This window comes from Carlito syrichta, unplaced genomic scaffold (assembly GCF_000164805.1).
Source record: "Carlito syrichta isolate Samal-C Ts95f unplaced genomic scaffold, Tarsius_syrichta-2.0.1 Scaffold260712, whole genome shotgun sequence".
NCBI lineage: Eukaryota > Metazoa > Chordata > Mammalia > Primates > Tarsiidae > Carlito > Carlito syrichta.
The window spans coordinates 71813-96334 of NW_007204808.1; the positions used below are offsets into that span (position 1 = coordinate 71813).

Below are 24522 nucleotides of genomic sequence, written 5' to 3' on the forward strand. Positions count from 1 at the left end.
TAGAGTCTATAATACTGAGTGACCTCTCACAAAAACAAAATCTGAGTATCACATGTTCTCTCTCATATAGTGGACCTTGATCATCCAATGTACTACCATAAGAAAATGACTGTGGTGGGAAACTGGGGAGGGGATGGAACTAATGGTAGTAAACATCTGTCTGGGGACGGGGAGACACCTCTTATCAACAAGGGGACCTGAACGAAGCATATTTGTATATCTAACCCTTAACTGTACCCCACAATACCATAATAAACCTATTGATTTAAAAAAATGACAATAAATAAATGGGTACAATGTACATTATGCGGTTGATGAATACCCTAAAAGCCCAGACTTCACCACGATGCAATATAGTGTAACCAAACTGCACTTGTACCTCTTAACTCTATACAATAAAAAAAACAAATGTTAATATGATATATTTTAAAAGCATCAAACATCTAGCTACTTCTTTGAGTTCTTCTATTTTATAAGACTCCTATGCATGTTGATAAATTTTTTATGCCTTGTCTCCTAATGATCTGCCTTTTTTTAAGTTGATTTTCAGGGAATCTTCAGAGGTCTATATGAAAGATTTTAACAAGCATTTTAACACATGGAAACTTCTGTGACATAATGTGTCATGCTCAGAAGCTGAGAATAAAGTCTACATTCTCTGACGTTTTCTATTTAAGGTCTAGACCAGTAAAATGTTGTCTATGTCATAACGTTTGTTACTTTTTATTTGAAAAATTAAAGAAATAATTTACACTGCCCATAAAGACATAAATCATTAGCCACTGGTGAAAGTCGTTTAATTGTATTTATGTTAAAACTGAATATGACATACACTTGAGTTTGTATTTGGAAATTAGGTGGTATTGCTAGCGTTTTTCCATTAAATTAAGATTTACATAACATAAAATGAACCATGTTAAAGTATACAGTTACATGACAGTGTATTTACAATGTTTTGCAACCACCACCTCTATCTAATTCCAAAACACATTTTTTTTTTTTGAGTTGGAGTCTCACTCTGTCACCCAGACTGGAGTGCAGTGGCCGCTCCCGGCCACCGCAGCCTCGACCTGCTGGGCTCCGGTGATCCTTCCGCCTCAGCCTTCCAAGTAGCCGGAATTACAGGCGTGCGCTACCACGCCCAGCTGATTTTTTGATTTATTGTAGAGCTGAGGTCTCGCTGCCCAGGCAGGTCTCGAACCCGCGGGCTCAGGCAATCCACTCACCTCAGCCTCCCAAAGGCACAGGATTACAGGCTGAGTCACCGAGCCCGGCTTCAAAACACATTTTTTAAACTTTATTTTATTATAGAGATGTGGGGTACAAGTCAGGATTAGGTACATAAGCAAGTTACATGCAGGTAAAGTTTGGACCTCCAATTGATCCTCACTTCCCCTGGTTTAAAACCAGGTACCCTTGTGTTGTTACATGACCCCCACTTCCCCTGGCAGTGCCCGACGACTGCCAATCCCTCCCTTGTGCTATCATGATCATTTTCATGTCCCACTTGTGAGTGAGAACGTGTAATATTCAGTTTTTTGTTTTTGTGAAGATCACTAAGTATGATTATCTCTAACTCCAACCAATTTGCTGTGAAGTCCATGATCCAAGACACTTTTATCATCCCAAAAGAAAATCCCACACCCATGGCACAGTCTGTTTGCATTCTCCCCTTCTGACAGTCCCAGGCAACTAACTATGAATCTACTTCCTACCTCCATGGATTTTCCTGGTCTTCACATTTCATATAAAAGCTGTTGTATGATATGGGATCTTCTCTGTCTGGATTCTCAGGTGGGAGTTCTAATATTTTAAAAGATTGTATTACCATTGTTTGAAAATTATTGAGTGCTGGTCAGATCAATCTCTTTAGCTGTAATAGCATCTGGTTATTAAGGAACACAAAACAAATGAATTTGAAGTGATTTTAGGCAGGAGTGTTTAAAATGTGAAGCCCCACTTCCCTCCGTGCTCTCCCTTCTCTCAGGGAGGAGGTTTTCACTCCATTCTTCAGATGGTTGCCTTCTCTGCATTGCTCAGGTCTGAGCTGACTTGTTTCTTCCTCACTAGAGTGCTGACTGACTGCCCATCTGTGCAGAAGCCTCATGGACACTCAGTAACACAATGCTGTGCTTCCTTTTACCACAGTCCTTTGCCACCCTCTGGCTTTTCTTATGTATTATTTCTTATTTATTGTCTGTCTTTTCCTACTAAAATGAAGATTCCATGAAAACAGGGAGCTTGTCTTTCTTAATCCATGTCCCACCTTGTAATTCTGACCGAACACACAGCAGGGAATTAGAAAATATTTGTTGAACAAATAGATAAATAGGTAAATCAGTGATTTTATAAAGGAAAAAACGATCCAGGTTCCCGTGGATAACCACATTATTTCTTAAAATTTTCTTTATTTCTTAAGCATTCCTCCAATGCATCAGCAGTTATTGGTCTATTGCATGTCAAAGTGGGGATGTACAAACCTCTCAGAACTCTTCTTACATATGGAAGATTTCAAGACCCTCAACATAATACATAGTATTGAAACACAAAGCTCTCCTCCTCCTCCTTCTCCTCCTCCTCCTCCTCCTTCTCCTCCTCCTCCTCCTCCTCCTTCTCCCAGTGCCACAGAGCCAGAGTCCCAGCCACCACTGCAGCCATAGCCGCAGGCACTATGGCTTCTGGTTATGGTGAAAGATGAAGTCATCAAAGTTTTTAATGATATGAAAGTAAGGAAATCTTCTACACAAGAGGAGATCAAAAAAAGAAAGAAAGCAGTTCTCTTCTACTTAAGCAATGACAAAATACAAATAATTGTAGAGGAAGCAAAGCAGATCTTGGTAGGTGACATTGGTGATATTGTAGAGGACCCCTACACATCTTTTTTGAAGTTGCTACCTATGAATGATTACCGATATGTTTTATACGATGCCACATATGAAACAAAAGAGTCTAAGAAAGAAGACCTAGTGTTTATAATCTGGGCTTCTGAAAGAGCACCTTAAAAAAGCAAGATGATTTACGCTAGCCATTAAAAAGAAATTTACAGGTATTAAACATGAGTAGCAAGTAAATGGCAAGGATGATATTACGGACCATTCGACACTTGGAGAGAAATTGGGAGGCAATGTAGCAGTTTCACTAGAAGGAAAACCATTATAAATTGACATTCAAGTGCCATCTGAATTTTAAGGAGCTTCCATTTCTCCAGCTCAGTCCATTGGAATAGTATTAACTTTTGTTTTATTGCCCCCCCTTCCCACTGGGCCATTCCAACACAATGAATGAAGGAAATATCATTCATTTAAGCAGCCTATCAGTGATTGTCATTAAACTGTTAATACTGTTACTTTTATGTAGAACCCAAGGAATGCTTTCCTGTCATATTTTAGCCAAAACAGCTGGTTATATGCCTGCCTTGCAGCAAACACTACAATGAATGTGATTGTCAGTGTGAATAGCTTAGAACACTACAAAGGGTAAGCTAGTTGAATGCCTTGAAAGTATTATCCATTGGTCAGACGGTGAACTTTTTCAGTATTATATATCGTTGTACTTGATTGCAGTTCAGTGAAGCTCAAGCATTCATACACTTCACTTGCCTTGGCAAGCCTATTTTTGTGACAAGGCAACATGGATATAACACTATGCATAAAAAGCACTTTATTGTACTGAGTTTAATCCCCCAAAAGGAATGCCAATTGAGTTTTGTTAACTCTGTCAACTTACACTAGTACCTCAGTGTTCATTCCTGTTACCTGCATATCTTGTTAAAAGAAATAGCTGTTATTAATGCCTTTTTGTTTTCTATTGAGTGTACACTACTGAATAAGTGTAGGAGTTTTATGTTTACCATGTGAGTCTTGTAACACTAAAGATATTTTGAATATTAGTCATGATGGCATTTTCTGTATAAAAGAGCCTTAAATGGAACATTGTTTTGAGATCAAACTCCCCACCCTCCCCAAAATGGCCACGTTGCAATAAAAAAAGTGGCACATTACAGAAAAATAAAGAAACACAAAGCTAATCATGAATGCTTATTAGCATTGCATATATCTAGAATTTTATGCATAAATCTTGGTGGCAAAAATAACTTAAAATCATTGATCATTGATTAAAAATGGTACCAACACCATGAAGAGTTACAATTGTGAACATGATAAAAGAAATCTTTTTTTTTTTTTTTTTTGAGTTGGAGTCTCACTCTGTCGCCCAGTCTGGAGTGCAGTGGCCGCTCCTAGCCACTGCAGCCTCGACCTGCTGGGCTCCAGTGATCCTTCCGCCTCAGCCTTCCGAGTAGCCGGAATTACAGGCATGCGCTACCATGCCTGGCTGATTTTTTGATTTATTGTAGAGATGAGGTCTCGGCAAGTTGCCCAGGCGGGTCTCGAACCCGCGAACTCAGGCAATCCACTCACCTCAGCCTCCCAAAGCGCAGGATTACAGGCTGAGTCACCGAGCCCGGCTGATGAAAGAAACCTTAAGTGTTGATTGTCAAACTCCAAAATACTCTCATTATGATGAAGTGCTGTCATGTTAACATTTACCAGACCTCAAATTCCATTCATGCTGACATAGAAAGTTAGGCTTTTTGAATCTCCCTGGCAGCAGAAACTGTCCATTTTTCTTCTTAAATTTAATTTTTTAATTTTTTTTATTTTAGAGATGGGACCTAGCTATGTTGTCCAGGCTAACCTCAAGCACCCGACCTTAAGCAATCTCCCACCTCAGCCTTCTGAGTAGCTGGGATTAGAGGCATGTACCACAGTGCCAAGCAAAAAAAAAAAAAAAATTCTCCAAAAAATAAATGAGTCCAATTATTGAGCAGGTTTAAGGATACTTTATTACTGAACCAGTATGTACAAACTCTAACATGAAAATGAGTCACAGAATATCAAGACTATTTACAATACGTTTTTGTTTTTTACAAAACATTTTTTACAAGATTACTTCTCTCTAAATAACATGACAGACATACACAAAAATCAAACTTTTTTATTACATACATAAATAAATATTGACTTTAAAAGACCACTATAAAGGACATGAATTCTACAGAACATTTGGGTGAGAAGGTAGAAGTTCTGTTATCTGCACACTACAATATAATTAAGTAAAAGAAAAATAATAACTTTATATAAACCTCTGTTAATCACTCTGGAAATTGTATAACTTGCTAAAATATTCAGTAGAGGTAAGACAGTCATGAGAATCCATTCCACAACTGACACCGAGTCTGGCCATGCAAAATCGCAGATAAGAGTCAACATCCTTATGGATTTGTTTATATTTTATAATAAACTTTAAAGTACATGCAACAGACATTTAGCCATTATGTTCTGGTTAAAATGTGAATGTTTGTATAACAACATTTAGAGTTATTTGCAGTCATTGAAATGAGTAAACTTGAGGAACCTGCAGTGTAAGATAGGGCATTAAATAAATAAGTCAATATCACAACTGACATTTACCGATACATAGGGCAAAATTAGTAGTTGTGCTTGTATGATACAGACACAAGTCAAAATGTAGTCTTTTAATATGTTTTTTTGTTTTTAGTGGACATAAAATACACAATGTAGGCCTTGAAGTCAAATGTAATAATTTCTTAGCTGTGCCTTAGGTCTCGGGACTTGCTCTTGCAATTTATTGGGTTCCTTATAAAGGGAAAACTCCCATCAGTTCAGGAAACATCACTTTATGACAGTGGTTCTCAACCAGGGGTACTTGTATGTCCCCACAGGGCAGTTGGCAACATTTTGAGACATTTTTGGTTGTCTCAACTTGGGGAAGGTCCAACTGGCATTTGGTGAGTAGAGACCAGCAGTGCTGCTAAACACCCCACAATGCATGAGACAGACCTCCACAACAGAGAACTATCCAGCCCCAAAACCAATAGTGCTGAGGTTGAGACAAATCGCTCTACAGAGTCACTTATATGTTCTAAAATTTCTTGGTCATAAATGTATTTTTAACATTTGAGCTTTATTTAATAAACATTACAGAAAATTACCTGTCATTAACTTTATCTTCTCTAGTATATCATATTAAAACAATTAATGGTTTGAAAGGGTGCATGTAGGTTTGCAAACATCATTCTATAGAGTTCCAGCTAGAAAAAGAGGGTAGCACAGATAAATTCATCATTAAGGAGTGAACGTTGTAAATAAAATAGTGCATATAATTGCAGTGTATATCAAGATAACCACCTGTATTTGATGAATACATTTTTATGAGCTCAATTTTTTTAAAAGGTAAATACTATCTCCGGATATAGTTTTCTCACATTAAAGAAATGCATCTAATTTCAATAAAACACATTAGAGAATTAGGCACATAGATTTTATTATTGTATTAGAATGTGCACATTTTTAAAATTCAAAAAAGTATAAGTATATTTGTGATCATTTGTATATTATTATAAATTATGAAAATTTATAAAAGAAACTCAAGTTTTTATTATCTCATCAATAGCATTTTTCTTCCAATACTGCTAATAAAATTTAAATTATTAAGTATTATAGTAAAATTAGAAGCTCATAAGTGTTGCTTTAGATTTAAGGAAGATGTAAGTTTTAGAACAACTATCCAAACTAAAAATATATCTGTTTGCTCAAGATCTATTATGCAGACAAAAAATAATAATTAAATTTTATAAAGTTAAGTTTATATTATAAATTAATAGTATTTTGTATCTATGTATGTACTCCCACATTTTAAACTATACAATAGTACAAAAATTTGTTGGCATAAATGTTTGAATTTATACACAACAAATTAATGTAAAAGATAAATGTATAGTCTAATGTGAAGTTGAAAGTTTTGAAATTTTGAGAACTTGAAATTTAGATGCTGGTAACAGCACTAGAAGAAAGCATGGTTTTAGAAAAGATATTTATGGTACCAGTTTGCTCAAGCTCAGGGATGTTTTCAAATGAAGGTTGTTTCCTGTTCTCTCCATTCAAATATTCTCAGAACCAGGTGATTTCACAACACATCATGATAAGTCTATTCCAGTCTATGTTAGGAACTACAGAAAACCATTCAGAACCAACATGGACTTTCATTCTGAGATTTCCAGTTTATGTGACTCGTACAAAGCTGGGAACTATTTCTGTATTATCTGTTTTTTAAATATTTTAACACACAGGAAGTAGGTTTTAATATCTGTCTTTAGATATCCATGCTTATAGCTTGTGTTCCCTAAAGATATGCATGAACATAATAATAAAAGCATTTTTTTCTCCACTTTATTTTGCCTCTGCCTTTAGACACTGCAATGAAGCCTCATGGAGTCAGTAAGCTCTGAGTTGTCCACTGTTCCCAGGCATGGTCAGTCATCTGTATGTGTTCAGGAAATAATAAATGACAAGGAGCAATCCCATCTCATCGGAATCTAAGAATAATGTTTCTGATTTCCTTCCCGTTGTACCTTGGTAGATAATGAAACGAGGGAGTCTTTAACAGCGTTTAATTTTGACAAATTGCTCTTTTCTCATAGAATCAGCTTTGATGGTCAAAATATATTATCCTTATGACCTTTAGAGGAGCCATTTCTTTATCCACCAGTGGTGAGCTATGAAAATAATTTCTTCAGGGATTCAAACTCAAGGTATACTCATGTTTATGCATGTGCCTGAGTGCATATATGTGTGTGTATTTGTATATAATTGTTTATATACACACACTCATTTATAAGTATATAGACACACACATCTATGCATATTTGAAACCATATACATGAGTATTCCTTCAAGAAAAAGATTATATTAAACTAAACTTCTGTGTTTTAGGTTATCCCGAGATACACTGCAACACTATACATTGATAACTTATTTTTTACTTAATTTTATACTGCAAGGGTGTAGTTTAGAGCATGAGAAATTTTCCAAACAATAAATTATCATGAATTTAAAAGAGGATAGATTAATTAAATGCAAATAATTGTACTTCTCTATCAATCAAGGTCTTCCTTTTTTTATATTACTAAGAATATTTTAGCATACAAATAACTTATTTTGATTAAGAAAAGGCAAATCTCTGTAAAGATTTAAAATTGCCTAAAAGTTGGGATTTGTTCATTTAATGCAAGAGGTTTTGTGACTTTTCAGATGGTAAAACTGAAGTGCACCAACAGCTGTTTTTCCACATTGAGGAAAATACGGAAACATGTATGTAAGATACCATATCAGGAAAACTTCTCATAATATTGGATCAAATATTAAAAAGTATCCCCACAAAAGAATTTTCATTTCTCCAAGACAAAATCTGGTTAGCAGCTTAATTCATTGAGTTCCTCTGACTTGGGTGTCTTTTGTAAATCATATTTTACAGACTGAACTTTCATTTATCTTTTGTTAAAAAAAAGCACAGGGTGCTCAAAGTGGCAGCATTTTTAGATTTAAATTCATTGGTATATTTTAGGTTACAAATTTTCAGCTAAAAATTACCCAGGATAGAAATGATCTTATGAAATATTTGAATAAATAGTGCTGCATAATTTTGATTTGTCGTATCAAATCAATAATTTAGCAAAAATATATTTTACTTATTAAGTCTATGCTTAGTGTATGTATGACTTGTGCATGTGTTACTCTACTTTTCTGAGAATTTGCTACTCCAAATTCAGAGAAATCTCTGTTCTGCCATGTTTTAATAGAGATGAACAAAACCGTATCTGAAAACAAAATTTAGAGTTAAATATGCCTTTTTCATTTTCTCCATTCTCATAGGGGATTGATATCCATCTTCATTGATTGACTATTTGTCACTTTGTTTCCAGATGCATCCATGATTGACAGAAGTACTTATTGCACTAAAGTTACATAGGAGAGTCCAAGCCTCTGAGAAGTTCCTACTGCCTCTATACACATGTTTACTGACTGAAGTTCAACAAGCTTACACATCTGTGCAACTTTTTAAAATCTTATTGAATAGTTTAATATCTTTCTGGAGAAGGCTTGTAATGATGCGGATGATGATGTTTAAGATGGGGTCCTAAGAAATGAAAAAGTAAATCTATCACATCACTTTATATACATTGAATAAATAGTTTTATTTGTAGTGAAAGCATTAGACCCAGGCAAATATTCCCTCCTATTGCCATGTCTTTCCCATTCTAAATTTGAATGTATAAACACACATTCATTCATTGCATTTTTCTCCTTTCCCATTTTTTCCTTCCTCCCCGATTCTTTCCCCAAACCTCAAATAACTAAACAAAAAACACAAGTTCTTTTCCATATACTCACAATGATTTAAGCAAACCATAATCCTTTTTTTGTTTCCTAAAAGAAGTTTAAAAATAGAGAAATGCTTGGATTTCGTATTTGTTTGTTTGTTTGTTTGTTTGTTTGCTTGTTTTAGAGATGGGATCTTACTCTGACACTCAGACTGCAGTGCAGTGGTATAGTCATAGCTCACTGCAGCCTCAAACTCTTGGCCTTAAGCGATCCTTCTACCTCAGCTCTCCCAATAACTGGGACTACAGGCATGCACCACCACATCTGGCAAAAAATACTTTAATTAAATATAATTTCAGTGAAGGAATAAAAAATTGTTATCCAACCCTTACAAATTTTAGAAGCTATCAAGCTCTCCCTTTGTAATAGGTTTTCTTTTTCTTCAAATTATAAGTATACCAAGTTATTTTATAGGTACAAATTTAATCCACCATTTTTCAGAATCAGAGTTAAAACTATAACTAATCCTCAAGTTTCTTATCAACACACAAACTTTTAAACATTGATTTTAAAATTTAAGCTAGAATAAAGTAAACAAATTACATAATTTAAAAGTAAGTGACAATTTTTTTCTTTAATTTTACTTGGTTTAGAGTAAATCAAGATAGATTTGGGTCATGTGAAAAAAAATCATGTCATGTATTACAGTAAAATCTATGTAATAAGAAACTTAGTTCCTTGGTAAAATATTATTTCCTATATTGCCATATTTAAAATCTTAATTTAAAAACATTTAGCTTGATATGAGGCTACAAATTTTTCCATATGTATTTATTTATGGCTTAGAAGACAAGGGAAAAAGATGCATTGTGTAGGAAAAAAATGTAAGAGAGGAGGAAAGAATGGAAGGAAGGATGCAGGGAGGAAGGGCTAGAGAGAGAGAGAGAGAGAGAGAGAAGAGGAGGAGGAAAGAGAAAAGAAGAAAGGGAGAAAAAGAGGAAAAAGGGAAGGAGAAAAAGGGAGCAATTAAGCATCAACTCTACAATTTGTATTAAAAGTGGCTGAAATATAATCCAGTAAGTAGATACAAATAGCGAGTAAGAATTTCAGATAAGGAGAATTCCCTATTTCATAGAAATCTGTAACAACTTATTTATTGATTTTCATTTTTCAGTTAGACTTTTCTTCCTGTCCACAAGACCTGACAGAGCACCTTAATACCCTGACACCCCACTCACTGTGTGCTGCAGAGGGCGGGAGGTCAGGTGTCCGGAATGTTTTGATGGTGGCAGGCCCCTCCCCTCCTGTGGTCAACACTTGTACTTCCAGTCGATAAAGGGTGGATGGCCTCAGATTGGGCACTGTTAGGACATAATGATCCTAAGGAAGTGACAAAATAGGATGCTCATCATTGACCTTTTAGAGACAACACACAATGCACAGATAGTCTGTGACAGCTTCTTCCCCCATTCGAGAATATTATATACATGTTTGGCTGCTTTTTAAAGGCACAGTTTAATTTGTAGAATATTTCTCCTCTTTTGCAGGAGTTCTCTGCCATATGGTTTCTTAGCACCTAGCTCAATTCTTGGCAGCCTACAACACTTGGCAGAGTTAAAATGTGCTGAGGTGCCAGTTCTCAGGGCTCACTCTTGGGATTTTATTTATTTTTTTATTCCTTAACATAAGACTTTCCCATGGTTTAAAGTGTTCAGCTGCACATCTTGTGATGTGAATTCTTGATAATCCAAATTTCAGTGAATGAGCCAACTGTTTTTCTTAAAACACAGTATCTGTCAATGCCCATAACTGAAAATGTTTATTTTTATGCCAACACATTTTTCTCAAAACTCAATAAAACCTAGTACATTTATAGAATAACTACTCTCTAATTCCATGGAATTTTTTTCTTTCTGGGAGTTATGCTTTTTTTTGGATTTTGTAGTGAGACTTGGTCATTCTAAGAGCATTTTCAGAGAGGGCAAAAGCCCACACATGATTTTTTTTTCAGGCCAAGGAATTAAGTGGCCAGGAATACAGGCCAACTCATTATGGGCCCTAGCCAAATTTGAAGCGGGGAAAGAATCACAAACAACAAGCTTCTTTTAGCTATGCTTCCCCCAATTCAACACTTCAAACAGGGCATGTCCACTTGGACCAGAGGAACCAGGGCTAATAAAGATAGAAGAAAATGACTCAATTGCTTGCATACAAGATAGACAAGATAAGGTCTGCTCAACAGCTGGCTCTAGCCATCAAAATTTATCTAGATGACAGCTTATGCTACTTTTTAACTATTCTCAAATACACATGTGATGTGTTAATGCTTGCAAAATGATACACTCAGAACAAGACAATGCAGAAATAAGACTCAATAGTATAGAACACAGAATAACAGAGATATCTATCTCTTAAGGTAACAAAATGAGCAGTGGATACCAACAACACAGACATAGTACACGAGGCAGCACTTACTGAAGGCAGGATTTGGGACTGTGAAATAATGCTGTTGGGGAGACTGTTCTGCCTGCTCTCTGTAGTGACCTCAGCCCAAGTCACTTGAAACCCAGTCATAGGCTGATAGAGATTGGCCTTGGCCATCTTCCAAGAAAAGTGGCCGGTGATGTTAACATCCTGGACGATGAATGAGGCAGAAAGGTTCTCTGGCTTGGCTAGCACCTTGGAAAGAACATGACCTGTAGCAGTGCAAAAGGGAAAATCAGAGTTAGACAACTAGAGAAAATGTGAACATGGAATTGATTGCATAGTCATCATAGGAAATTTAGGCAGCCACTCTATAAGAAGGGAAAAGCAATGTGACCTCATTCTTTAAACATGAGTTCAGGCCATCCCCTCTTTGACATATGGGGGTTGGTTGCGTAGGAATCTCATAGCTATAACTTTGTGCTGAAGGCATCTTCTTATCCTCTGAGGATTATTTTTAGAACCCTGCTTTGGGGACAGAAGAGGGAGAGAAGTTTAGACTCTGGTAAGAATTACCCATTTCTTAAAGAATAACCATGACTGCAGTTAAGAAGGTAATACTTGAAGTTACCAGAAATGTTTTTACATCCAGGGCATTTGAAGAGCCCTGGTTAGTTGCTCCCACTGAAGGAAAAGGGCTTTGACAAGGAGAAGGGGATGGAAGAAACAAAATTGAAGTTTGGTAGATTGGCACACAGCAAAGGCGTAGGATAAAAGTGAAATAATTATGTCAAAATCTGCCAAAACACAAATGGTATCTAAATGCTTGCGTTTGTTTCCAAAGGAATGATAATGCCAGGAAAAGACAACTTTTTAACGCTGTTAGCATTGTAAAATAATACATACTTTTCTACTTATCTTCCCTCCAGACTGTGCCATTATATTATAACTTAGAAGGAGGAGCAGTTCTAGTGTTTAGGGTCCTATTAACTACAGTTTGGAAATGTTTCCAGGTGTTGCTGACATCTTAGACCTAGATGTGTGAGTCCTTCAGGTCAAAATATACCTGCTTCACCAGGGCAACTCATGGGCTTGTGGCTTTTCCCCTTAAGAGCAGAGCATGGCGGAGTGGTAAAGAAAACGGTTTCTGCCTTCGAGTGACCCTTTGGCTGAATTGGTTGGACTGTCACCTTATATTTGCAGGAAAATGACAGATCTTGAAGAATTATATAATTTTCCTAAAGCAAGAGAGAAAGAGAATGTTAGCAATAAATCTCATTAGGGATTAAAAAAAATTGAAGGGTGTTGAAGTCATATTCTAACAAGAATATTTTTCTATATATGGAGTGTGTGCAATGTGACTTTTATAGAAAGCACGAAGGAGACACTATCCATGTTTTGATTTATTACAATTGTGAAATTCTCTCATGGCTGTGGCATACATCTTCTAGAATAAAAGCAGCACCATGGTAATTCTGCATTAAAGAAGCCATCTTCTGAAGTTCACAACCAACATTTTTGAGTTGGTAGCAGTGCAGGTGGTAGGGTAAAGCTGCAAATACAAATCTAATGTTTTATAGCAAAACAAACAAAAAAAAACTAACATGCTTTTCTGAGACACAGAAATAGCTTATATGTAAGTTTTTCTGTTAAAAAAATATTGATTTTTTTAGCAATTTTTTAAAGCATTTTGGAGTGCTGTTATTGTTTTCTACCATCATGTTTTGATTAATTATAAATAAAAGAAACAGGCTAAACTGCTAAGGAGTCAGAGGCTAAGTATATAACTTTACACTAACATCAAAAGATGACAGTTGGCATAGTTACAAGTTTGTGACTACATTTCTTTTCTATTTGGTTAAGTTATACTTATCCATTATGTTTTGTTTATCAAATCATAATGCATGTGTATAAAAGATATAGGTGAATAGCTGAGTGCTATGGCTCATTCCTATAGTTCCCAGCTATTCAGGAGGATAAGGAGAGAGGATCACTAGACCCCAGGAGTTTGAGACCAACCTGGGCAACATAGTGAGACCCAATCTCTTGTGAGTGTGAGAGAGAGAGAGAAGATACAGATGGAATTTTTGCAGATGGAAGATGGAAAATCTCTGTTTCATTGGTACCCGTTGGGCGAAGGGTAGAAGTTCTTGCCAGATAGCAGAGGGTTGGAGGGGGCATGATATAAGAATTACAATAAATACTGAAGCTCGGGTGTTTCCTGAGTTACTTGAGTGAAGAGTAGAAGTTGCTGCGGGTGATGCAGCATGGAATGTTCAAAGGAGACAGATGGTGCCCGCCAGAGTTGCTGGTCATTAATGCAGAAGGCGACAGGAGATGGAAAGGACCCTTCTCCTCAGTACAGTTAGTATCAAACAGTGAACAGGAAACAATTCAATCAAGACAACCCAAGCCTGCTATGTCTCTTTGGGAGTCTGTATTGCTTTTTTTTAGGAATGAATCTGCACACTTTATATGGGACTATACTGGAATCCATGGTTAGCTATTAAGGGTTCTGCTTCACAAGTATTTCAAGAATGCTTTCATGTGGCATAGGAGGCAGACGTCTGCTGCAATAAGTAAATTAGCTGATGTTCCATTGTAACATGAAAGTAAATTAACTGAGTCTAAAGTTTGTTGAAAAATGAAACAGACAAGTTCTAAGCCCCTAGCAGTATGCTTTTTCAGGATTTTTATTCTTATTTCTACCAAATACATTATATGTGCTCAGTGAATAGTTATTGTCACTTTCAGAGTTCCTAAAGGTAAGGATTGGGTAACTGCATGGACATAAGCCAGGGTCTGTAGGTTCCAAGGCACGTGTAAGTAAAACAAGTAAAAGCCTCTCCCTCTGCCCACAAAAAAATTAATAAATCCTGCTTCTGTTTATTTCTTTCTCTACTTTTAAAAGATTTCCTTATTTAGAATGTCTGTTTAATTTTACTGAAGGTCACAAACTTTGTGACTAAGTCAAGGATAAATAAAAGGAGCAACTTTGGCAAACATGAGTTGAGACAAGTCAAATCCAGTTAAAAGAAAAAAAGCTGGGTACTTCTGCAAATCTAGTAACTTGATTTTTTTTTTACTATCTTAAAATTATTCAATCAGATATGATTCTAAAGATATTGTACTTGTTCCTTTAGAAAATTTTCAAAAGATAAATGTTCTAGTTATATATTACAAGCCAAAATATTGTATTACACATTTGGGGCCATGTTTTACAATTTTTTACAACTATTTTTATTTATTATATATAAATTGCAGTCATCCACACTTTGTATAACACAATGCCCTCTTAAACATTTTGTGTTGGTTTGTTCATTCTAATCTATGATTCCTGCATTAACCCCAAAATATTTGGATTGATATTTTGAATAGTATTGATAGAGTTGCTATCCCCAAAGAGGTTAATGTTCTCTTAAAGTTAAAAGTCGGTATGGGTACATGTTGTATAGGACAGGTAACATCTGTCATTAATTGAATATGAGTTGATGGCAATTAGGGACATGGTACTGAACGATAGAGTCATATAGAAATTCACCTGCAAAATTATACCTTAGATCATGATGCCACGCCAAAACTCAGAAAATAATTTAAAGGTTTTGTTCGGCAAAGTTAAGTACACAGATATTCAGTATTATCCCACTGACCTGGAAGTTCCTTAAGAACCGTCTTTAATTGCCATTTTAGCACTTGCCTTGTGTTGACAATATAGTAAGTTCTCAATATAATTGTGTGAATGGATAAAAGAATGAATAGATATAATGACCATTATGTGTTCAGCTTTCATTGAGTCATTATTCAATAGCTAATTTGTGAGAATGAGCTATCCATTTGTCATATCTGGTTTGCACATCCTTCTGTCCAATTATATAGCCAGATCTAGTAAGTCTAGAACCATCTTCTTACATGGGTCATGCCAGATGATGTCTCCAATCCAGCTGTTTTGTTGTGGGCACATACTTCTGGAAGCCACTGCACATGGTATCGGTTGATATTGGGATCTATAATGCCAAAACACACAAACAAAAGTAACAGCCTGGAAGTTACATTCCATGTAAGTTCTATGTTTGTATACTTAAGGTACTAGGAAGAGAGAAAATAAAATCCTACAAGCGACCAAAAAGTGCATAGGAGAGCCAAAGGAGGTTTTGCATAATTTGGATTATTTAGCAATTAAGAATAAATAAAGTAAGGGGGGAAAAGTGATATCTGCCAAAGGAAAACTTGTGCTGAAGTGGAAGTACCAAATAGAAAAAAAAAATAGCAAAGTAGTAGCAAAATGATTTTAATGATGTCTTGAAAATAACCTATCATGGTTCTTATGGTAAGTAAAGCCCTACAAGAAAGGCTAAGACTTAGCAGCTCTCTAAATTCCTGCTGTAAGAGAGAATCATTAGAAGTCTCACAATCCTACATTTTTTTTTATGAGGATGAAAAGCTATTGAACCCGCACTAGAAAAAAGCACTTTCTTCAAACTCGAAGAATTGGCTATTCATATTTATTTCCTGTTAAGTATTGCCATAACGAAGTTTCTTTGTCAGAAGGATCAGGATGCATGGCTTCTCATTGCCCCTCATATGTGTATGTGTATCATAGCATTTCTGAATGTCTGATCCTTACTGAAATATGACTTGGTGCTCGCAAAGACAAGCAATAACACTGACCCTTTAAACATTTTTGTTCCTGGGGGGAGCAGCATATTTTCTGTACATTTACTTTGGACAATAAAGTGGAAAAGGACAAAATGACGACAAGCAACTCATTGAGTGTGGGAAAGCAGGTCTTGACAGCCTCAGGTTTATTAATCACCCCAGCGTGTCCGACGAGTGTGAAACGGCACTGCTTTGCTGGTGATTAACTTCTTGTGCTGAACATTCACGCCAAGTGTTTGATGGGGGTTTTCAGAGGGGAAAACTCTTTGATGAAATTGGGTTGATCTAGTGGGAACTTGCTTTGAGCACTTTGGAACCAGACAAGAAGAACTTTAAATCAGAGAAAGTAAACAGATATAAAGCGGGCATGTCGGGCATTTAGTTAAAAGGGAAATCACATACTAGAGGTTTTAATTTTTGCACAGCAGACATCAAGGGAGTTTTTTTTTTAAGAATTGTGTGTGATACATAAGGATAAAGTCCATCAATAAGTAAATCCATTTTCTTTTATTCAAATAGTGACATAATCACACAGAAGTGGCTGCCTTCCTAAAATTTACATGTCAGTAGAGCTAGAAATAACAGTTAGTAAACAAAATACATGAACAAGACATAGGTTAGAAGGAAATAAGTCTACGGATAAATACAGAAAATCAGGGAAGTAGGATATATTGACAAAAGGTCACAATTTTTCATAAGGTGTCTGGCATACCTAACAGAGAAGCTCACTTTTTTTTTTTAAACATCTTTTTTATTTTAAAATTGTGGGGTACAGTCAAGGGTTAGGTATACAAATATGGATTGTGCAGGTACCTTTGCTGATGAGGTGTGCCCCCCATCCCCAGACAGATATTGACTACCGTTAATCCCAGCTCCTGTCCCTTCCCTGCCCCCCACAGTTTTCTGCCACTGTCAATCCTTTTCTTATAGTATTACGATAGTTGTTCAAGGTCCACTTATGAGTGAGAACATGTGACACTCAGATCTTTGTTTCTGTGAGAGATCACTCAGTGCTATAGACTCTAGTTCCATCCAGGTTGCTGCAAAATTCGTGATTTTGTTCTTTTTGATGGCTGTGTAGTATTCCATCGTGTGTATGTACCACATTTTTTTAATCCAGTTCTCTTTTGATGGACAGCATGGTTGGTTTCAGGTTCTTGCTATTGTGAACAATGCTGCGATAAACATATGTGTGAAGGTATCTTTTTTATAGAGTGATTTGAGATATGAACAGACACTTCTCAAAAGAAGATATCCAAGTGACCAGCAGACACATGAAGAAATGTTCAACCTCACTAATCATCAGGGAGAAGCAAATTAAAACCACACTGAGATACCACACTGAGATACCACCTAACTCCAGTCAGAATGGCAATTATCAATAACTCAAAAATAGCAGATGCTGGAGAGGGTGTGGTGAAAAGGGAACACTGCTACACTGTTGGTGGGAGTGTGAACTAGTGCAACCTCTGTGGAAAGCAGTGTGGCAATTCCTAAAAGCTCTAAATATCGACCTCCCATATGACCCCGCAATCCCACTACTGGGAATATGCACAGAAGCTCACTTCTGAGTACGAACTTGAAATAGGTGTGGCAGTGGATGTTAGACCTGTGGGAAGGGTGTATTGGTTCAGCCCTGCCCAATAGAACTGGTTGTGATGATGAAAATGTTCTATGTCTAGTAAGCACTAGTCACTTGTGCCTATAAAGCACTTGAAATGTCACCCGTGGAACTGAGGATTAAATTCTTAATTCTATTTCATTTTAATCTTGTTTTTGTTTTTTTTTTTGAGTTGGAGTCTCACTCTGTCACCCAGGCTGGAGTGCAGTGGCACACTTGCGGCCACGGCAGCCTCAACCTGCTGAACCCAGGCGATTCTTTCGCCTCAGCCTTCCAAGTAGCTGGAACTACAGGCATGCGCCGCCATGCTCAGCTCATTTTTCTTTGATTTATTGTGGAGATGAGGTCTTGCCAAGTTTCCCAGGATGGTCTTGAACCCGTAGGCTAAGGTAGTCCTCTCACTTCCTCCCAAAGTGCTGGGATTATAGGTGTGAGCCACAGAGCCTGGCCCATTTTAATCATTTTAAACTTAAATAGCTGCAGGTGGCCAGCGGCTACAATATTGAGTGGTTCAGTACTATCTGCAGGAAATAAACAACAAATGTCAAAGTCCTAAGGTGGGAACAGAGAAGGACTGACATCCTTTGGTCAAGAACAGTCAGCAGATTTGGGGTTGCCATATTACAATCACACGACCAGTATTGGCTGCCCTGAGACCTTAGGTTCCCTAAGGATCCTTTCCATATTTTACAATACAATTATATCTTTATAAAAGGAGGCGCCAAGAATGACACATAGGACACTCCTTTTAGGCCCCCTCCCTTCTGTCATCCCTAAATGCTTCCATGCCAGAGTTCATCATCCTTTCATCTTCTCTCTCTGTGTCACCTCCATGGATCACTCCATTCATTTCTAGGGCTTGAAAAAGCATTTTCCTGCTGACAGTTCCCAAATTTCTACTTTTAACTGAGCTATTCCCTTGAAGAGCTGGCGTTCCCTACTTCATATTCCATGTGAAGACTTTCAAAACTCAGTCTTTCTAAAGCTACACTTGATTTCTACTCCTAAATTGCCCCCCCCCCCCCCGCATTCAGGTTCTCCATTCTGGATGTAGGTGGCAGAATTATGGCCTTCGTGCATGACCTTTAAGGAAGGTAGGCATCAGCAAGTAAGACCAGGAATAGCACTTTCCTTTATCTGAAAATAAGGATACTAATAGGGTCAACACAATAGGTTTGATATGAGTCTTCAGTCGGGTAGTACATTGATCTTCTATGGCTTCTTTGACAAATTACCACAAATATAGCTGCTTAAAACAATGTAAATGGATTCTCTTCTGGAGATCTGAAATCAGTCTCACTGGGCTAAAATCAAGATGCTGGCAGAGCTGGATTCCTTTTTGAAAGCTCTAGAGGACAATTTGTTATCTTGACCTTTCAAGTTTCTAGAGGTTTCTGGCATTCTTGTCTGGCAGCACCCTCTACCATCTTCAAAGTCAGTGACGCTGGGCTGAGTCCTTCTCACAATGCCATCTCTTTGGTTCTTTCACTCTGCTTTCTTCTACTTTTAAGGACTTTTGTGATTGTATTGGTTCCTACCCAGATAATTCAAGTAAATCTCCTCATCTGAAGGTGGGCTTTGAGTCACTGAACAGCTTTTCTTTGCTCTCAGGATGAAGATAATACTTGGAATGGCTTCCAGGTCTCACGCGGTAATGGACCTTAGCTGCTTCTATATATTCAACTCATGCAGAGTCTCCTCTTGTTCTCAACGCTTTGTTTGTTCCTGTGATTATCTGATTAATCACTGTCAACCCCATTTGGTTAGAGTTTCTTATCTATTTGGTGTCACTGTTGTATAAACAAAGATGGCATGGTGCCTGACAGGTTATAAACACACAATAAACATGAAATGAATGAATTGCTCATTATTCAGGTAAGAGTGAAATAGAATACCTTAAAATCTAAGATATGAAAGGAAAATTAAGTTTGAAAATAAGACACATAGAGAAGTATATCTTCTATAAGAAAAGTAAAAGCAATGTAAGAAAGTAAAGCATTAAATCAATTTAAGTTTAAAATATCCTCAAAGTATTGTAAATAGTGTCTCAAAGCCAGTTTGGAGAAATTTATTTCTAAAAAGCAAACAAAAGAATGTCACACTTGTTCCTATTAATTGAACTCAATTTTAAAAAGTCAATTAATAGATATTTGCTTCCATGAATACCACTTATACAAATATCTTGTCTTTCGCTGCATTTTGCCAATTACTAAAATCTAAGAGTTATGACTGCTGAACTCAATCTATTACTAGAATATTAAAAATAACATTGTTCAAACACTTTCCAAAGGGTTTTTGTGTGAAGTGCCTAATTAATCTGGTTCTTGTACATCATTCTTTCCTTCCAAAAATAAATGATAATAAAGAAAATACTTGAAAAGTATTTTTACAATCATCCACCCTACCAACTGAGCTATTAAAGGATCTCATGAAAGGTACTTTTACGTGTTGAAATTTACTTGGAATATGCTTCAAAAACTAGATGTATTTTTTTTCAAATATACCTAACGTTATATATGTCTAGCATAAATGAAGGGCTCCAAAATGTTTAACTAAATGTGAATTTCTAAATTTGCAAAAGTTTGATGACCAGGAATGATGGGTTTATTGACATTAGAGCTCTGAGAAAAAGAGGCAACAATGCTGGGGTACCCTCGAACAACAGTTGCCATAATACAGAATTGAAAGTCACAGCACTAGGGAGGAGGACACACACTTGGAAGGCATCACAAATGCCAGTTCCATTAGGGCAGGGACTTCTGTTGGCCACTTTGCACTGTCATTAGCACCAGAAATGGTACTTAGCATACAGTAGGTGCTTTAAAAATGTTAGTTGAATGATGTCCTTTCACGGGTCAGTTCCTCATTCTTTTTATATTTGTAAAATGATCTGGTGAAACAAAACTTTTTGATTTTGTACCACTAAAATAAGAATTGTTGGGCAGCTCGTGGGCATTTCTACTGAAAGTCGAGGCATAAATGTCTTCTCTCTGTCTGAACTAATTTTTCACATTTATGTTGTAAAAACACAAAGCCTAAAGCCATAAAGCCTAAAACAATCATGTATTGTATTATCACACAGTAAAAATGAACTGATGTTAACAGAATAAAATTATTAACAAAATTAGCTAAGTGAAATATTTCTTTTGAAATAATGTTTGTTCTATAAATTCATTATTGAAAATATGTCTTTTTCAGAGCCTTTATTATAACTCAACTACAATATGCAGTAAGTGGAGAAGGTTAATATTTTATGTTTAATTCAATTTCGCTATGAAAATATATGCTACATCCTAATAGTTGACACTCTCCCGAAAAATTTGAGGGAAATGAATCTATCTGTGCTTTTAGTCTTTTTTGTTTGTTTATTTGTTTTTGTTTTATTGTAGAGATGAGGTCTCACCAAGTTGCCCGGGCTAGTCTCGAACTCCTGGGCTCAGGCAATCCTCTCATCTCTGCTTCTCAAAGGAATACAGGTGTAAGCCACCACACCCAGTCAATTTGCTATATAGTCTTGTAACCATAGTCCCATTGCTTAGCCTGCAACCATTCAAAAACACCATTAAAGAAAACTGCTTAGAGTTCAAAGAGAAGCATACAATTTAGGAAGAGAAATCATGTGCTTTTAGTCTTAACTGTAAGCCCAAAAACAATATTTTGCCCACCATAACTTTAAGAAATGTGACATAAGAACCAATTTCTGTTTATAATTTTGTTTTTATTAATTGACAGTATTATCTTATTTCCTTATTTGTCAATAGCATTGTATCCTTTTAGGTTTTCAACTCAGTGTATCCATAGATGGAAATAGATTATAATTCAAGAATATTGGACTACTTATGTCAAGGAGTTTAAAACCATTTTGGATAGGTCTATTGAGTTGAATTTAGAGTAGACTATTTCTCATTTTACAAAGTCAAAAGTCCAGAAAATCTAGCCAAAGTGTCCTCTGCCATGACATAAATTCACATTCTATACAGCACTAATGTACTACAGGATTTTGAGTCCATTTAAAAGGTCTCCTTTCCAACAATTGTGATAATTATGAATATGCACATGTTTTATAAATGTCTGGGGAAACTTTGGTTTGGGATTCTGTAGGTTACATAGTGAGAACATAAAATGTTTCTGGAAGGAGGAAAAACATGGAATGAGTTTGAAACACATACTTTCCTCATCATTTTGCTTTGGGTTTTTCAAAGCTTTCTTCAATCCCCTTCTGCCATGTGCTTTCACATAATGAGATCTGCTATGGTTTATATGTTAATTTGGATTTCAATTTTAAAATAAAAAGAGAAATGGGGATGGATACAATTTAAGGAAAAAGACTTTTTGGAAAAATATGAAACTCTAGTTAGAGCATAAATTGTACGTAGTTCCTAATAGAAAGTGGTCCTATGATCCAATGGAAATCAACTGTCATTTGCAGACCCTCTGAGAGTAGTCAGTGGGCTGACCATAGCTCTGGGCAAATCCACATTTCTACCTCATAGCTATCTCCTGGTCTCTAAGCAGGTATTGTTGACTGCCTACTTGACTTTTTTTTTTGTCCATATTATGCATTTATCTCAAATTTAACACACCAAAACCAAACTTTTCCATCTTCCCCAGGAAACACACTGTAATTCTATTGCTCACAATCATTGTTTATCAAAATACTGTTAAGTAGTAGTTCAAGCCAGAAGGTAGAATCTCCACTTAGATTCATTTCTCCTCTTCCCTTCAATCAGATCTTAATATCCAGGTGACCATATGTCCTGATTTTACTGGGAGAGCTACAGTCCCTGTCTGTTGGTGGTAAATAATGTTTACCAATGACTCCTTTCAGTCTCAAATGAATTCCTGTTCAGACAATAAATTACATGTCCACTCTTATAGTACTCTTATATAACCACTCCACCTTTTTCCCACCACTACCACCTTCATTTCATGCTCTGATTATTTTTGTCTAGGCTACTGAAATTAATCACCATACCCTTTCTTAACTTTTCCAATCCATTCTCCTTGCACACTCGCCTTTGCTAACATCTCCAAGTCCTACTCAGAACTTCCCCTGCTACTTCACTTCCCTCTCCTCCTATGCAGAAGAAAATCCAAGCTGCCTGGTGTAGCATATTCAATTCTCCATCATCCAGAGTTGACCTGTCTCTCAAGCCTCAAGCAGTCATTGCCCCAATCTCACTAATACTTGATGTTCCTGATCTTTCTCCTGTCTGTATCTCTTCATTTCCTAGGTCAGAAATGCTCACCTTTCTTGGCCAAAAAAGTAATCCAGCCTTTTCTCCTTTATGAACATAACCACAACAATTATATACTTGGAAGCAAGGTTTTGACCAGCCACAAGGGATGCTCTCAGGCCAGGATGAATGTGAACTTATTAGACAATGGTTTAATGCTGGTCTACATTAGGAAGTGTTCCTGGAGTTTAACATAGCCTACAGATTGGAAATGGGTATGATTAAAACAGTATGGCCACTAACTGACTGTGAGGCATTTGAATTAATAAAATAAATCATTACTGACAAATAAAGGCTAGTTCACCTCTGTTAGATTAGCTCATCAACCCAGTTGCTCCTTGGTGGCCGAGGGTCCAAATCACTAAACATGAATCAAATTGACATCAGTTTCAGAGTCCAAACCAAAGCTGCTCCCTTAACTTTGGATCTGGTCTCTTTGTTGTCGAGTCGATAATTTTATGCATTGTAAAGTAAATTGGATAATACCATGTACCCTAATATTGACTATTAAATATGACACAATTTTCTGCCTACAGTTTTTTTTATCAATATTTTTTATTTTAATATTGTGGGGTAGAGTTAAGGGTTAGGTATACAAATAAGCTTCGTTCAGGCACCCTTGTTGATAAGGGGTGTCTCCCTGTCCCCAGACAGATATTGACTACCATTAATCCCACCTCCCTTCCCCTTCCTCCCCCCTCCATAGTTTCCCACCACTGTCAATCCTTTTCTTATAGTATTACGATAGATGTTCAAGGTCCACTGTATGAGTGAGAACATGTGATACTCAGATCTTTGTTTCTGTGAGAGGTAACTCAATATTATAGACTCTAGTTTCATCCAGATTGCTGCGAAATTCATGATTTTGTTCTTTTTTATGGCTGTGTAGTATTCCATTGAGAACTCAAATCACTCTATAAAAAAGATACCTGCACACGTATGTTTATCGCAGCATTGTTCACAATAGCAAGAACCTGGAACCAACCATGCCTACCATTTTTTTAAAGATTTCCATATTTGAGAAAACCACTGATATTCTCCACATTTATTTCTACTTTTATATCTATGTCAACAACCAGTAATGTGATCAATACTCCCATACAACAATATGAGTGTATGACAAATAAGGAATCCTACTTGCCTTTATATAGATATAGATATAGATATAGATATAGATATAGATATAGATATAGATATAGATATAGATATAGATATAGATATAGATATAGATATAGATATAGATTTATCTTCAATGAAAACAAAATTTCTTATTTGTTATGGACTCAAATCATTGTTGTATAAGAATATTGATCATTTACTTCTTGCTGATTTAGTACAGTGAAGGTTAATCCCTTTTCTTCTGCCAAATTTAATGAAATACTTAATTTTATAGCATTTGTAT

At 36.3% G+C, this 24522-nt stretch overlaps 1 protein-coding gene and 1 pseudogene across 1 annotated transcript in view; one reads left to right on the forward strand and one right to left on the reverse strand.

Annotated features, from left to right (window-relative positions):
* The first annotated feature begins 2679 nt into the window (after nt 1-2679).
* On the forward strand, nt 2680-3159 carry LOC103253991 (annotated as a pseudogene).
* Nucleotides 3160-8585: 5426 nt separating this feature from the next.
* The window catches only part of ANOS1 (anosmin 1), a 122836-nt gene continuing 106899 nt past the window's right edge, over nt 8586-24522 (reverse strand). The window contains exons 9-13 of the mRNA XM_021709613.1: nt 15516-15610; nt 12673-12844; nt 11658-11878; nt 10421-10562; nt 8586-8997 (exon numbers count right to left, since the gene is read on the reverse strand). Coding sequence (XP_021565288.1) covers nt 8939-8997; nt 10421-10562; nt 11658-11878; nt 12673-12844; nt 15516-15610 — 689 coding nt within the window. The 3' untranslated portion in view covers nt 8586-8938. The remainder of the gene's footprint in view (nt 8998-10420; nt 10563-11657; nt 11879-12672; nt 12845-15515; nt 15611-24522) is intronic.